The 16815-nt window shown below is 36.4% G+C and overlaps 2 protein-coding genes across 2 annotated transcripts in view; one reads left to right on the forward strand and one right to left on the reverse strand.

Moving 5' to 3' along the window:
• Window positions 1–1648: 1648 nt before the first annotated feature.
• Window positions 1649–14325, reverse strand: LOC133522947 (uncharacterized). Its single transcript, XM_061858447.1, has 7 exons — window positions 14151–14325; window positions 13763–13842; window positions 12287–12444; window positions 6735–6806; window positions 5036–5174; window positions 3418–3536; window positions 1649–1955 (listed from the first exon to the last, which is right to left on the reverse strand). Exons 1-7 carry the CDS (start codon window positions 14201–14203, stop codon window positions 1812–1814), a joined length of 765 nt encoding a protein of 254 aa, XP_061714431.1. The 5' UTR covers window positions 14204–14325; the 3' UTR covers window positions 1649–1811.
• Window positions 14326–14746: 421 nt separating this feature from the next.
• The window catches only part of LOC133522951 (DNA mismatch repair protein Msh2), a 43657-nt gene continuing 41588 nt past the window's right edge, over window positions 14747–16815 (forward strand). Inside the window, exons 1-2 of the mRNA XM_061858454.1 lie at window positions 14747–15089; window positions 16268–16317. Coding sequence (XP_061714438.1) covers window positions 15053–15089; window positions 16268–16317 — 87 coding nt within the window. The 5' untranslated portion in view covers window positions 14747–15052. The remainder of the gene's footprint in view (window positions 15090–16267; window positions 16318–16815) is intronic.

A 16815-nucleotide genomic window follows, 5' to 3' on the forward strand; every position in this document is an offset into this window, starting at 1 on the left:
GCACCCCTAAAGCACTATTAACTTCTTTTGATAATCCTAATTAACCCGTATCACCGAGCAAGATAGTTCAGTTATAAATATTTCGTTGAAATTCGCTCAGGTCCACCCGCCATCCTGACGCTCACGGAATTAATGAAAGTAAATAAAATTACTACTTAATGATTTTAATGATTATTTTCAATACGTACGTAATAAACAGCAGTAGTACATGAATTTATATAAGAAAAAAATAGCTAATATCATTTATATCTATGTGTACTAAGTGGCGCCGCTACAGAGTATGTTCACCAGCGGCGCCACTTTCAATGCGCATTATTTCGCTCCCTGGTACAGGTACAGCCATAAACATTAGTACGTTTTAGGTAATTTTATCATATAATTCATTAATTTTGAATAGGGTGGCACCGCTGCTGAGTAGCACACCTATTATCAAACCTTAATTGCCTCCGTATGTTCGGGATATGCTCATGACACAATTAGCACGACATTGGTTAGGTATTATGAGCTAAGGGATGTCACGAATATTCGCATTCGTATATGCGAATATTCGCATCACTTTGAACATTCGCATCGACATTCCCACTCGCATCAAATGAAGCGAATGTTTTGCGAATGCGAATGTGCGCAGGTCGTGTCCTGTTTCTCCGATCCGCGTATGGGCAGTGCGCCAAAACTATTTTCAAGTAATGCATTTGGACCAGTAGACAACATTTCTCAACACTTCTTACAAATGATATGTAGTTATAGATTTTTTTTCTAATTAGGAATGATAATAACAAGTACAGTCAGCGTCAAATACTTCGTAGCAGTCAAAGTGCCCAAATAGTTCGGTACACCATACTAAATATATGGTGTACCGAATTATTTGGCTACTTTGGATGCTACAAAGTATTTGACGCTGACTGTACATATTCCCTTATATTCGCATTTGGACATTCGAATTTCACAGTGCAATAAGTTAAATCAACTTTTTATACTCCTAAAACGAGTAATGTTCGTATTGTAAAACAATTAATACTTTAAACGTAACAGATATTGATCTTAACATTTAAGCCTTAAACCGCCAGACGTCAAACTACGCGCACGGCTACAACCCAATATCAATCTTCGTGCATTTCGATAAGGTTCACAATGACGCGCCGCGCACTATAGGTATGGCGTTCAAATGGTTAACACAAAAAAAAAACACTTTAGTATCCGGAAACTGAGAACAGAGTTTACCGCTGCGGTACAACAATATCCTCTAGAAACTGGGCGAAACAGCGCATGGCTTGCAGCAACGCAGCCAGCAAGATAGACAGAGACAAACTCACCAGCTTCTGGCTCTCTCTCGTCATCAGCTCGTTGCTCACAGGAACTACATTTTGGCTCGAACCTACACTAGGGACATTATCACAATTTGTACCTATCTTATCCTCGTCGGCATCCGATGCCTCTATCACAATAGATATCTGATTGTCCGTATCAGCATCTAACTCCAACCCTGAGGTATCAACAACACTTATACTAACATTGTTTGAACAACACGGAATCTCATTCCATTTAGCGTCGAATTGTGGTTCGGTTAGGCACTTTATTACATCATTGCTTATTTTATTTACATTCTTACTTAGGTCGTATTTTAGTGACTCGTCCGTCTCTGCGGAAGACATGCCACTGTCGTTATCTATGTGAACATCGCTTTCGGGCGATAATAGTTCATTTTTTTCTTCAACACACTTAACTAGATTTATTTTAGTTTTACCAAAGCTGCCGTATATGAGAGAGGGCGCTGTGGCGTGTAGTATCGTGCCGGTCGGCACGGCCGCGGGTCAGGATGTCTTGGCGGAGCTGGGGTTACCCTTTATGAGGATTGTACTCGCGTTCGATTGTTGGGTCCCAAATATGCTAATGTCCGAGAAAGATGCGCTTGTTACTGAACAAGCGTCGTCTAGCAGCATCTCCGACCGTAAACCCTGGAAAAGTAGATTAAATGTAAGTAACGACGACTAGGCAGTTTATTTAATATGGATCTTAAAATAATGTAGACAAAAACCAAGTGACGCGATCTTTCGGCAATAAGGTAGAGCATACTCATATTGTATCTATAGGGAGCGTGCATGAGCTGTAGGGGGCAGCACAGGAGCCCCCTGTTTATTGGGTTTAAATGTCAAGGGCGCAAAGTGTAAACGTCAAGTTTCAAGGCAGAACCTACAATGCACAAGAAAACGTGAACTGTAGAGAGCCTCACTTACTTTGACGTGAAGTGTCAATGTATAGTTTATGTTTTCGATTCAGGTCACAAGATGGCAGACCCTCAAACGCGCACGGCTATGGAATTATGTGATTGGCCGAGTGACTAAGTGTTTTTTCAGTTTACACTCTTACGACCCATATTACCCCTATACAACACCCATATACCCATTATTCTGAAAATTCTGTTTTTTTTTTTAATCCAACACACATACACACGAAATACAAATTTTGCAAGATCTCACGTGAGCTAAGGGTGTGGGTAGAGAAAAATCTTACTATAATTGAGAGGGGGAAGGGAGAGAAAAATACCTCACGGAATTAATGGACGCCCCCTTAACCTTACCGCATAGGAAGCCATATATGGCAGTTATTATATTTAACTCTATTAACAAACCAAAACCAAACTCAAAAAACAAATAATTTAATGACATGCAGTAACGGGTTAAGTTCGTTTTTAATTAATTTTATAATATGTGTTTTAAGAAAATACCTGAAAATGTCAAATATGGAATAAATACACTATAGTTATAATTATAAAACTTATAAAGGGGAGACCGGGAGACTTAAATCATCTCTCAAAATGCCAATTCGAATGGTGAGGAAAATCGTACAGAGTGATTCATGAACAATCTTTGTTACTCTCCAATACGGTCTCCGGGCTGGCTGGCAACTGGTATGATCCAGTCACAATCGATTTTCTTATCGTAACGATTATGGATTGGCTTATCAACTCATATCGCGTCGGTAAAAAAGCTACCTCTGCCTCCCACAGTCACGATACCGCGTCACAGAATTTCATAGAAAAATTATGACAAAAGACAAGCGCTTGCAAGTTTGAGACTTTTTACAAATAAATAAATAAATATTATAGGACATTATTACACAAATTGACTAAGTCCCACAGTAAGCTCAATAAGGCTTGTGTTGATGGTACTTAGACAACGATATATATAATATATAAATATTTATAAATACTTAAATACATAGAAAACACCCATGACTCAGGAACAGATATTCATGCTCATCACACAAATAAATGCCCTGACTAGGATTTGAACCCGGGACCATCAGCTTCGTAGGCAGGGTCACTATATACCCACTAGGCCAAACCGGTCGTCAAAATGTGGTGCGAGTTGAATTAAAGAATCTAAATAACAAGTAATCAAATCAAATCATACTTACATCAGAAAAATATTCGTATTCTTTTTCAAAAGACAGTATAAAGACGCAAAATATAGCAGTCAACACGTAACTACACATGGAAGTGATAACAAGACAGGCGTGCACTCCGCGCGTTCCACCTGCAAACCACACAAAAGTAAAATTAGTAGTGTTAAAATAGTATTTTATACAATCGTGATATAATAGAGAGCTTTTCAGTAGAGTACCGTGTTTAAGCAACGAAGCTTGCTGAGTTTCCTAAGTAAGGCACGAGATAGAAAAGCTTGATTATATCACTATTGTACGAGTATAAAATCCTTTTTCGACGAGTCATCAAAAATAATACTTTTTTTACTAGAAAACCTAAATAATTAATGAAAATTGGTAAGTTTCTCAGTAGACAAAAGACATAAACGCGCGAGGTAAACCACCGTTTAGTTACAGACTCGCTCGCGAAAAAAACTCGGTCATCGCTTCTCGCTGGTCACCAATGGTCGGATGGCTAGTTGCAGTGTTGACCGAACGTTAATTAGAATTGACCATTAACCATTACAAATTGAACCGTAAAGTGTAACTGTCCGTTACGGTTGGACATGGCAAAATTCGAAAAACAGAATTTTAAAGACTAAGGGCCAGAATAGGGAAACAATCATGATACTGATGTATATTTTATAACTAAAAGGTTAAAACATTACTAAAGAGTGACCATTGTGATATTAATATATTTAATATTTTTACAACAATTGTCTATTTATTTTAGGGATATTTTGATTTATTTAATTATTTAAGGTAATTAAACAATTATTTTTGTATAATATTAAACTATACAAACAATAATTTTACTACCCTAAAAAAATGAAACAAATAAAATAAATACCACAAAATTTTCTGATAATTTGGTTGTAGTGGTATCACTGAAGAGTGATGACGTCATTGCTACTGCAGGCCCGAAATTTAATAAACGGCCAGTGTAGACGCGCCTCGGCCGAGCATGAGGAAATTGCCTCGCTCGCTCTGTGTGGACGCCGCGCCTGCTGTCGAAGACTCGTTTCTCACAAAATCTAAAGCTGTCGAATTTTAGTCATAAATCTACCTTTACGCAGAACGGAGACGAGTGTACCGAATATCGCCATAACAAGTAATACGAGGAAGCTCACGTTGCTGAGGTATTGTCGAAGACTCGTTCCTTACAAATACAAAGTCGAAAGCTGTCGAATTTTAGTCATTAACTTACCTTTAGGCAGAACGGAGACGAGTGTGCCAAATATCGCCATAACAAGTAATACGAGGAAGCACACGTTGGCGAGGTATTGTCGAAGACTCGTTCCTTACAAAGTCGAAAGCTGTCGAATTTTAGTCATTAACTTACCTTTAGGCAGAACGGAGACGAGTGTGCCGAATAACGCCATAACAAGTAATACGAGCAAGGTCACGTTGGCGACGTATTGTCGAAGACTCGTTCCTTACAAAGTCGAAAGCTGTCGAATTTTAGTCATTAGCTTACCTTTAGGCAGAACGGAGACGAGTGTGCCGAATAACGCCATAACAAGTAATACGAGGAAGCTCACGTTGGCGAGGTATTGTCGAAGACTCGTTCCTTACAAAGTCGAAAGCTGTCGAATTTTAGTCATTAACTTACCTTTAGGTAGAACGGAGACGAGTGTGCCGAATATCGCCATAACAAGTAATACGAGGAAGCTCACGTTGGCGAGGTATTGTCGGAGAGTCGTTAGACCCTTGTCGTAGTACAAAGTCGAGAGGTATGTCGTGATCAGGCTCTGAAACGAAAAGTACGGTAGATATAGTTTAGCTATTTAGATAACAACTTTCCGGAGACAAAGTTGTCACTGAAGCACTGAAATAATCATAATGCCTATATATATATATCGTTGTCTGATTATCCATAACACAAGCTTTCTTGAGCTTACCATGGGACTTAATCAAATTGTGTAAGAATGTCCCAATAATATTTATTTATTTTACTTATTTAAGGATTCCGTAGTCAACTGCAACTCACTATTTTGTGCTATGCCCATATAGTAAATCTAATAAAAGCCCCTTTTAAGTTTGTTCAGTGGGACGAACGTTCCCTCCGTACGGAACCACGGAGCATCATGCTGGTCGCCTTGGCCGGTTTTTCAAAATGGTGTATTATTTTTATTTTTATATGGAACAGATACCTAAAATATGTATTTCGTAATTTTCGCAATATGACCTATACATTTTTAAAATTAAAAAAAAAAACATGTTATATGTCGATCATCGCAGATAATTAAAAATATAATGTAAATTGCGCAACATATATACCTTTCACACGACTGGGGAATAATACATAAAATCTCATAAGGTATTTTTTTCTTTTTCAATCATAATTACGATTAGGTACCAACGATTGGTGCAATAGGCACTTATAATAAAACATTGCATGTTTAAAAATATCTTGTAATACCATCCTATTATGTATTAAGAGCAATAGCAGTTCTTATAGGAGAGTCAGCTTGACCATGTAGGCCAATGGGTCAACCAAATTACCTTGCACGCGATAAAAAATATGCTGCGATTAGTCAGACGATGTAAACGTGACATAACAGACGAATGCCATGGGCTTAACCACAGAAAAGGCGCAAATAAATAAGAAGATTTTTGGAAGTTTTTGGCCCCCACCCACTCCTGTAAGAAAAAATAAGAATAGGCTGACCCCGTCCCCCCCCCCCGTCCCCCCCTATATTACGTAAAGAAAAAAATTATTACAAGTTTCGTTGGTTGATTGGTTGGTTGGTTGGTTGGATGGATGATTGGTGTTTATTAAAAAAAAAAAAAAAAACATTTTGGGAATGTTTATTTGTTCCTACACTGAAAGAAATGGTTTGCATAACTGTAACAAAATTTTGGTTACTGTTTACACAAAAATTGGGACTTGCGAACTATGTGTTATATGTTACAAAACCGTGTTTGGCTATCAGTGTTCAGTGGCTGGGTATACACTACAAAATAAGTTTGTAAATTTATGCAAAGTTTATTTTCTTATAACCGTAGTTTAGTTATTTAGTAAAGTTACAAAACCAGTTCGGCTATCTATTTTTTTTCAGTGTACAAAGGTACTGGAGCCTATCCTCGTAAGCCAGACTCTTATACATTTAAACGAACAACTATTGTATACCTATTTATATATTTTGGGGACCTCGGAAACGGCTGTAACGATTTCTATGAAATTTGCTATATGGAGGTTTATGGGGGCAAAAAATCGATCTTATCTCTGAGAAACACGCATTTTGAGTTTTCCGAGCAAAGGTCGGTCTTCCAGATATTAACATATATTATAAGTAGTAATAACTAACCTGCATCCATATGTATAACGTGCCGAATCCGCATATAAAAATACTCAGCGCCGTCAGGCCATAACTATCAACCTGGAACACAAAATAAATACTTTAATAACACTACTTTCAACACCGCGAAACCGTCTATTTCTGCTCTATATGTAGACAAGATTTAACCATAAAAAATATAAGGTCAATGTGGAGAAGACGGTCTATTAGGCAAGACCGTCTACGTGCTCTTAGGTCACTTCTAACTCTTGAATTTGTACACATACTTCACCTACAGAAGGTCAGTAGAGCAGGAGCGAAGCTCTTCCTTTCTATATGTCTGAGCGAAGCAGATATGTATATAAAGTAATAGTTAAAAAAAACACTAGAAAAACACGCCTTTATAGAAAATCCATTACGTGACCTTTCTCACAAGTGCAAACACGACTATTGTTATATATACAACTAGCGTATGCTTGCATGTGTGCGTGGCTGCGCCCACCACGATCCCTATACGTGAATAAACCAGTGCATAACTAGCTACCGGTTGTTTCACTTGTGTCCATATCTACGTATCTAACAGTGGCGACGAGGATGGGACAAATGCGACCAGCGCCAGCTCGAGTCAAGCCCGTTCCGTGGACACCGCCTCAGGAACTTCCTTCACTTGTGTCCATATCTACGTATCTAACAACTATGATACGATATTCCATCATGGAATGCCAGTGCCTATCTTGCGGCTTCATCTTCAGACCTTGAAGCCTAATCGTGGTCAAAGTTCATTACGAGACTTTTCTAACAAATCCAAACACAGCTATGATACGATGTTCCATCATGAAGTTCCAGTTTATATCTTCCGGCTCCACTATCAGATCAGTAATACTAACTACATACAGCTGCCAATTTTCATGACGCTACGATTCTTGGAAGATGGTTAAATTAGTTACCTTAGATTCCATTACATAGTTAGTTACATACAGGTCGACCTAATAAAAGCGTGTTAACAAATACGAGAGCTCTTACCCTATGACGGTCTTCCCAACCAAAAATTTTAAAAACGGTCTTCTCCACATTACTTCCTCACCTTACGCGTAGGTAAGGTAAATCTCCTAGTGTTTGATAGTTTAATTCCAATAGTTGACAGCCCGTTTACCACCTTTTTGCTTGAAATTTAAGTAATAGGAGATTGTTCAGGATCAGGACTGGGACATTTACATAAAATTTACATACACTAAGGAGCAAAACTGTCCCAATAGTAGAATATCAGTAGAATTTGGAGAAGTTGATGTCGATCAAGGAGAAGGGCAGATGGTTAATAAATAACAGTACCCCTTGAAATTTTCTACAAATCGGCCTAACATATGATGTACTTGGCATTTACGGTTATTTTGTAATTTCGAATTGAAAACTAGAAAAAAACACATTTTTATTTTTTCCAATATTTCTAGTTCCTCCTATGAAAACTCCAAATAGGAAACCATACATAATTAAGAAATTTAGCCTCTCTAAAATGAGGTATCAACTGATTCAACTGTTTAAATCGTGAACATAGTTTTCTATTTATCACAGAATAACAGTCGTCTTTAACATTGATCTAACAGACACTTTCTATTGTTGTTTTTAATGGTACAATTTTGCACCGAACTATAAGTCACCTTAAAGTAACTTCAAAAATATGCCCCATTAAAACAATTTCATGATGATTTTATAGTGGCAAAATTTCTTAATTATATATGGTTCCCTATTTGGAGTTTCCATAGGAGGAAATACTCGTAAAAATATTGGAAAAAATAAAAATGTGTTTTTTTCTACTTTTCGATTCGAAATTACAAAATAACCGTAAATGCCAAATACATCATGTGTTAGGCGGATTTGTAGAAAATTTCAAGGAGTACTGTTATGTATTAATCATGTGTCCCCCCCCCTTGATCGAAATCAACTTCTCCACATTCTACTAATATGCTACTTTTGGGACAGTTTTGCTCCTAAGTATATGATATAGGCATATCTACATTACCTAATGATATAGACAAAAATAGGTCGGTTTTACAAAATTATTTCATACTTTACGAGTAGCCATAATTTAACCTCGTCTGTGTATGATAAGAATCCTGGCTGTTTCTTTTAATTTAAATAGGTCCGGTCTGTCCTTGATCTTCACTGGCCTGAGAACACAAATAACACAAAAGGCCAGGCCATACCGTTTAATTTAGTTAATAATTTTAATTTAATTAATTTATATGTAAATATTTTGTTTTTATAACAGGCATATCTGGTCCGAAATAAAAGCTTTTTTTTTATATCTGATGGCGACAGTGCGTAGTATAGTACGAATTTTCTGAAATGATTATTTCTGCTCGGACCCTAATCTGGAAACGAAAAGAAGACCGTCTGAAGTCTGAAGACCCAAAATGCTTTTTATTGTGCACCGCGGTGGCTACCTAATTTTTCACTAGTGAGAAGGATCAAGCCCATTTAAAAGACAATTTGGTGTATTCCCATCTGTCCCCGCCGGGCACAGACGGGAATAGGAGGCGCTGCATACAAATCAATTTCACCTGTGCCCGCCTCTTGTATGGCGGTGGTCACGTGGGGCAGGCACAGATGGGAATACACAACAATTTTAGCGTTCTACTCAAAGTCATGTAACAGCATTCGGAGAAGAATATTCGAATGTCACAAAAAGCTGTTACATTTTGAGCCATTATGTGTAGAACGAATTGTCTGTCGGGTTTTTTCCTTCTTACTAATGAGAAATTAGGTAGCCACCGCGGTGCACAAAAGAAACTTTAGTTTAACAGCTTAGGGTTTGAGCCCAAAAAATAATTTCAGATAATTCATACTACACATCGCTTGCATTGCGTGCCGCGTACGGTCCGAGCTTCCGAGTACCTATGCAACGCAAGCGATGTATTACTGCCAACGGAGCTGGAGCCGTTGACGCATGCTGTTTATATCGGCCTCAAATAGTCGCTCGTCGTCGCGCCTAAGTACCTATTTCAGTCAAGGAAAGAAAGTATAAGTGCATAGATCTTAAGTATCTCTATTAGCTATTGTTTTTATCCAGTCGAGATGTTTGAGGTTTGAGATATGCCTAATGATATTGGTCGCGTGTTCTTCAGGCCATTACTAACACGCGAAGTTTACTGCGAAGCCAAGATATACCGTAATTTATTTCAATTATTTCATACCATTGAGGCAGATACGCCATGCACTCTCATGCAAAACAGTTATTTCCGTTTTTAATTGACTTAAAGGAGGTTTCATCAGAGATTTTGTTTTTTAGGGTTCGATATCTTTATGGTTGTTTTCCTCGTAGACATGGGTCACTTCCCAGTTGATCCAGCTATCATCAGAAAGACTCGGAAAAAACTCCGTCATTTTGAAAACAACCATAATTGAAGACCTATTTATGTCGAAAATGTTCGTTCACAGTCTACGGACGTCATTGGAGCATATGTAATCGTTGACATTTGTATAAAGAAGTCTTTGTTGACTCTGTTGTACGGAAGACGGTTATAATTTCAAAATGATACTTTTTTCTGAGCCTTGGTCATCAGGTAAGGATCTTATCATGGGAACCTGAAGAAATCGAATGAACCTACCTATATTAACTAAGTACCTATATCACAATTGCATATAAATGCGTAGGTATATCAAAGTATACTGATTTGGTATTTTTATAGTATGTCATTTTGCGGCCCGTTATTATGTATGTAAGTACCAACATTCAAGATGTTATTTGTTTAAGTAGGTCTGACAAATAAGCACTTTCAAATCGTCAGACAAACACCTCCTTAAACTAATTATCAAAGCAATTTATTGATGCAATTATGATTAATACCTAATATACCTAAGGTGAAACGGAAATTATTTATAATAGCTCAATTTTATTTTGCAGCGTAATTGACGCATTCAGGATACATCATAATTATATTAACTAGTAGTTCGCCCCGAACAGAACTCACGATCCCTACCCTACCAATGTATCTACACCAGTGGTGGGCAAAATACGGCCCGCGGGCTAGCTCCGGCCCGCGCAAGGGTTTCATCCGGCCCGCCGCCGGTCCTTCCAAATAATTAGTATATAACTCGCGGCATAACGGTTTCAAATCAAAATGCATTTAGTCTCCTATTTTTTAAATTTTCTGGCCCCCCATGAAGAAAGTTTGCCCACCACTGATCTACTTTCTTCTAAAGGAGTTGACCAGGATAGCAAAACCCCTCACAAATAGCTTTTGGGCCGTCTGGGCTCTTCTAGTTCCATAACCCCGTGATCGAGCATGCTCATAGTTTAATAACTAAAATATAATGCCCTCAACTACACGTTTACCTAATATAATTTAAATTAGAACACATTTACTTAAGTTATTGTCCATCAAACTATCCTCTGATAGTTCAGCTTAAAAACATCAAAATGCCGGGACGTGCCCCAAGCCAACACTGTTGTTGTAAGAACTTCGCTACGCTACGCTTCGTATATTTCCTTCATACAAACAAATTGAATGTAAGAACATCGCTACGCTTTGCTCGCTATTGGATTATAGTACCTATAATATATATCCATCCGAAATAGAATGACACTACCAGTGGCATTCTCTACCATTCAATTACTAGGCCAAAGTCTCGATATACGCAGATTCTTCGTTTTCACTTTTTACTGATTGTAGACATAAAATATAATTTACTTCTAATTACTGTTTAGCAAAACCGTAAAATGACTGGGCTTAGGGTACGGTTGCCATCTCTAAAATTTGGAAACCAGGACAAGACGCGTGAAAACCCCGGATTTTAGTGTCCAGAACCCGGACGGACATGTGAACAGGTTTTTTTAAACAGGTTGTGCGTGGCGACAATTTATAAAGAGCCACGATCTTAGCCCTACTGGCCCTTGAGAACGACAGCAACCATAAAAGCTAAGTTCTAGCCGGTATGGATTTATTTACGGTGCGGTGAAACCATTGGATCAAAAAGTTTGAAAACCCCTGGTTTATGCCAATTCTGTAGCCCATAACTTTAGTCTTGGTGCAAACAGCGACTCTCATAATTTCATTAGAAGACCTTACCTCTTTCACCTTTCTGCAAAAAGGTTGACGAATCGACTGTATGGATGGTAATATATATATAAATGGGTGAATCAACTTTTTCTTGTCACTCGTTGTCTGACAAGTATGTAAGCGTGAAAGTGACGGGCATAGTGACAGGTGATAAAAATGGAACCATGTTGCCACTGCTGGTGACCCAGTTATATGACATTTAAATTAACCAAATAAGCATGTTTGTGGTAATTACACAAACTTCCCATAATGGGCCATATACCATGCATGTTAATGGAATTAGGAAAAACAGTTCTTTTGAAAAATTATACAGATTAAACTGATATTGTCCCCTGGCTGATGAAAGATAAGAAATAGTTGATTCACTCTAACATGATATAGTAAATAGAGAGTGACAGCAAAAACACAAAATATATTGCAACAAATTCCTATTTCTATGGTAAGAAATAAGTGTTACAGCATAATTGGCTGTCAATATCTATTTGGGTCTGATTGTACAATCAATAAAATATGAATGTTAGTTACCTTCAATAAAAATAAAAACAAATAAACCAGGAAGCCCAACGACAGGAGAGAGGCCGAGAGGGAAGATATCTTATTCGCGAAGGAAGTCACATTTGGGTTGGGTGTTAGTGAGCCTAGTATGTGGATCTGCCGGTAACGGTCATAGATGATTTTGCCAGCTGGAAAAAATTGTTAGCACACATATATGATGATATTAGTAGTAATGATATTTTGTATAGCACAGTGTAACTTTCTTAATATTATTCTGAAGGAACCTTGGTGGCTTTAGCAACAGTGGAAAACAATACAACTTTAATTATAAGGACTATAAATAGATTGGCTATGAGGCTTGAATTGAGGATTTTTTTCAGTGTTAGGGGTCATCCATTAATTACGAGACATGAATTTCGAGGTTTTTTGATCCCACCCCCCATCCTTGTCACACTTGATCACATTTGGAAAACCCCTCCCCCTGGAGTGGTGTCACATTTTTGCCAATTTTGTTTTCAACGAAATCGGCAAATCAAGTTAGATATTAATAATATATTACACAAATATTTTTGATAAAAGAAATATTAGTCATTTTATAACACAAAACCGAATAGGAAAGAAAATTAAATGAATAAAACGAATATCGTTCCAAAAACTCGTTATTTAACTGTACAGCTAATAAAAAAAAAATTTTGGTTACTGATGAAGTTAAAGTGACGTCACAAAGTTGGTGACTCCTCTCCCTATAGTCACAACATGTCACATTTTCTTGACCCTGTCCCTCCCCCTAAACATGTGATGTAATGAATGGATGACCCCTTACCCGTTAAAGGATTCCCTTCATATAAACATATTAAGCAGGTTCTTACTGTGAAATAAACTAAAACAATCATGAGAGAGAACAAGGCATATGTATTTGTGATGTTTGCAGGCAAAAGGTACCACATTGTTGATTGTTAATCAAAGCAAAAGCTTGTTGCATCTTGCTGCAGTAACACCTTCATTTTACAATAAGATACCTTTTGCTTACAACTGGCACATTTCATTTTATCCAAATATTAAATGTTTTGCTAATATTATTGTGGAATAAAAGGATTAATAGTCTGAATAAATAATAGTGATCCTTGTGGGTCAATGGATTTTAGTATCCAGTTCAGCATTTTTTTTTTCTATAAATTTATGGTTTTGAAAGTGTTATTGTTACAACAAAAATATAGTAAAATTACATCCATTAAATAAGTTGTGTAGAATACAAATTAATATAATGTAATGTTAAGTGAAAGGTTAGCTAACATTGAAAACTTTTTCATAATATATGCAACAGTTATAATGAAGACCTTGAATACAATTACACACACAAACATTACCAAAGTTAACCAGAGTTTCCAACCCACTTAAATTTTCTTGCAATGGCAAAGTATGACTCAGTTGTAATGGAATGCAATAGTTAAGTAACTTAACATTTCGTCAACTTTTACATAACACATAAACATCCCACTTACATACCTATAGCTCCGCTGGCCACATAGAGTAATGCAAATCCTGTGTCTAAGGAATTCGTTTCTTTCGCAATTTGGGAACACAGTCTGCAAAGACAATACATTAAAATTAAGCAAAATATGGCTACAAGTCTAAATGAATACAAAACTGGTGAAAGTCTCAAAGAAACCAGGTAATAATAAACATCAATTGAATTTGTTATTAATTTGTAGCAAACTGTAAAACTAATTTATATTCTGCTGTTACTCGAAATACGTAAAGAATTACGATTAAAAGTACTTAACATTCCATTGCAGACTATTAAAGAAAAAAAACATCGCACATTCACTTCTGGTATAAATTGTTGTTTCTTCGCAGATTTAGTGATATAAGATAAGATATTGATTATACTTACGACAAAATGTATGTAGTTGCTAAAATTACCAGCCCACATCTAAAATACAACATATTATGTAAAAAAATAAGGAACAGAATTGAATTGAATCACTAATAATATTTACTATAACTAGAACTGAGAATGAGAAAATAATATCTGTCAGTGTCAGTTCAGTTTGGCAAATAAGTTCGGATACGCTATACACAAGTTTATATCATCTAATGTACTAAGATTCGCTCATTATAGCATACGATTCTTGAGCAATCGGCTCGTTTGAATTACAAATCAACCGTCAACAACAACAGAGTGTCATTTTGACTTCTGACTCTTTGGTTTGGTCTTTTTTAATTTTTCAGCCGCATCTGCCACATGTGCCTTGTGTGCGAGTACGCGAATACCGCGGTTACAAAGAATTTTGTTCACGTGTATCCGATTGAAACATTTTCACAACCCTTCTTGTTTTTTTTTTTAACTTGAGGCATTTTTTTAGCTTTGTAAATACTTTACTGCAGCCATAGACATATAATACTGCAGCATAACTACAAGATTATTTTAAAGGTCTACTTCATCAACTTCTTTTGGTTTAATTTTCTTTGCAGATTTAATATTAAATTTATTTTCTTATTTAGTCTGTTTTGCTAAAATGTGATTGAATAACGTGAAATAAAATTAAGATGTCCATACAAAGTATTTAATAATATGAACCTACGCCTCATAACTCAACCTCCTATTGGGTAAAATTATATCGATAAAATTAAAAACATAAACTTAGCGCGCCAGTTTTGACAGCCGACGGATCGTCACATCTTGTTATAATTATTTAATGAATTGTGTATATTTTGCATGTATTAACTAGTCTGCAGATAAAATTTTGCAATTAGAATAACTCTGCGTTCTAGTGATTAATTAATAACTGCACAATGTCATCAACGCAACCAATTCATGCACTAAACCTAGGTAAGATCAATCAATGGTTAAGAGAGGAACAATAAGCGCAACTCTTTACATACCTAGTCTATTTACTTGTTCAATGGATTTTCCAACATTCATATATACATGTATATGCATTTCACATATCAGTTTGATATGCTAAATTTCATTACCTTCAAGTAGAAATGCAAAATTAGAACTTACCTCATTAGTTCTCTCCGAATTTGTTGGTTTCTCATAACAAGCGCGCAATACGTATTCTATTAATTATTGCCAAACAGTAGTATTTTGACTACACATACTGATAATATTCCTAAAAACATTAAGTATATTTTACAAAATGAATGTTTTATAGTACACACCCCTATAATGGAACAGTCACCAGTAGTGGGATGATATAGACAAATCATGTAAAATAAGTATTTACCATCAGTTTTTAAACGCTGACAATATTTTACCATAAAAAAGAGCCAAAGAGCTGCTTAAGTTTAATTTTTCATTGATTTTTATTAGCTTGAAAATTAATGACACCATACATCCCATGATTGGAGCAAAAAACCATCGTTTTAATTGGTTAATAATATTGAAACCAATTGCAGTAGCTTTCATTAAATACATAGAAAACATAGCGGATGAATTAGACATTCAACTTTTTAACCATAAAGCAGTAGAGATTTTACAGATGTCGGTGAAATATCAAAAATACTAATTTTTTCTCTTAAATGTCCCATGATTGTTGCCATTAATATATACACTCTTACTTTGCTTCACACAATATATTTGATTTTTAATTTAAATCTTGTGTCTTAAATTTGAACCCTTTTAGAAGCCTCAATTTGAACCGAACTCAAAATACCGAGATCTTGCACCTTTTGTGCAAAATTAATCTTGCATGTTAAATTGTACGCAATCTTGCCAGATTTGCATGATTGTGCAGCTTTCAATTATCTCCATGGCCTAATTTTCCTTATACAAAACCTGTATCTCTATGGGACTTTGAGGGTAAGAATTGAACAAACCGAATCAGCCCTCTTTCAGACTAATTGCGGAGTCACAGGTGTGTATTCTCTCACTATGTATCCCATGGTCCAGAGATATGGAAATGATAAACAAATAATAAATAATAATAACCTCTGTTAAATTTTGTCTCTTTCTTACATACAGAAATGTCCATATAACACACAATTATCACTTGTTTGTTTCAGACTCAGTACAGCAGCAAGCCTTCATTAAATATTTTAATGCATTACCAGATGTAAGTACCATCATATTGTTTTATATTGACATATATCTAAGGATGAGCCTTACGGACATTAAGAATGGTGTTTGTTCAGTGGTGTCACTCACGAATTCGAGCCAATCGTGTGTGACACCACTGTCGTCTAACGCATCTAGTTGCGACCAATCGCCCGCACAATGCGAACTCATCAACCAATCGCGTTGGGGTGTGAGACTGCACGATTGGCTCGAATTCGTGTGCGTGACACCGCTGTACTGGCCCCTCTCTTATTGCCAGTAAGGCCCGTCCTTAGATATATATGTTAATGTGCTATACTATTACTACAGGCAAGAGATGGGCCAAATATGGAGTTTGCCGAATACAAATATTTCTTATAGAACCAAAATATTCAGACCAATTATTCAGTTCATTTGTATAATTCTAATATACCATTTGAACATGCTTCAATTATGTACAGACTTTAGCATGACATTATACACACATAGCACATGTAGACATAGTTTAGCAGTTAAA

The sequence above is a fragment of the Cydia pomonella genome, chromosome 11 (genome assembly GCF_033807575.1).
Source record: "Cydia pomonella isolate Wapato2018A chromosome 11, ilCydPomo1, whole genome shotgun sequence".
NCBI lineage: Eukaryota > Metazoa > Arthropoda > Insecta > Lepidoptera > Tortricidae > Cydia > Cydia pomonella.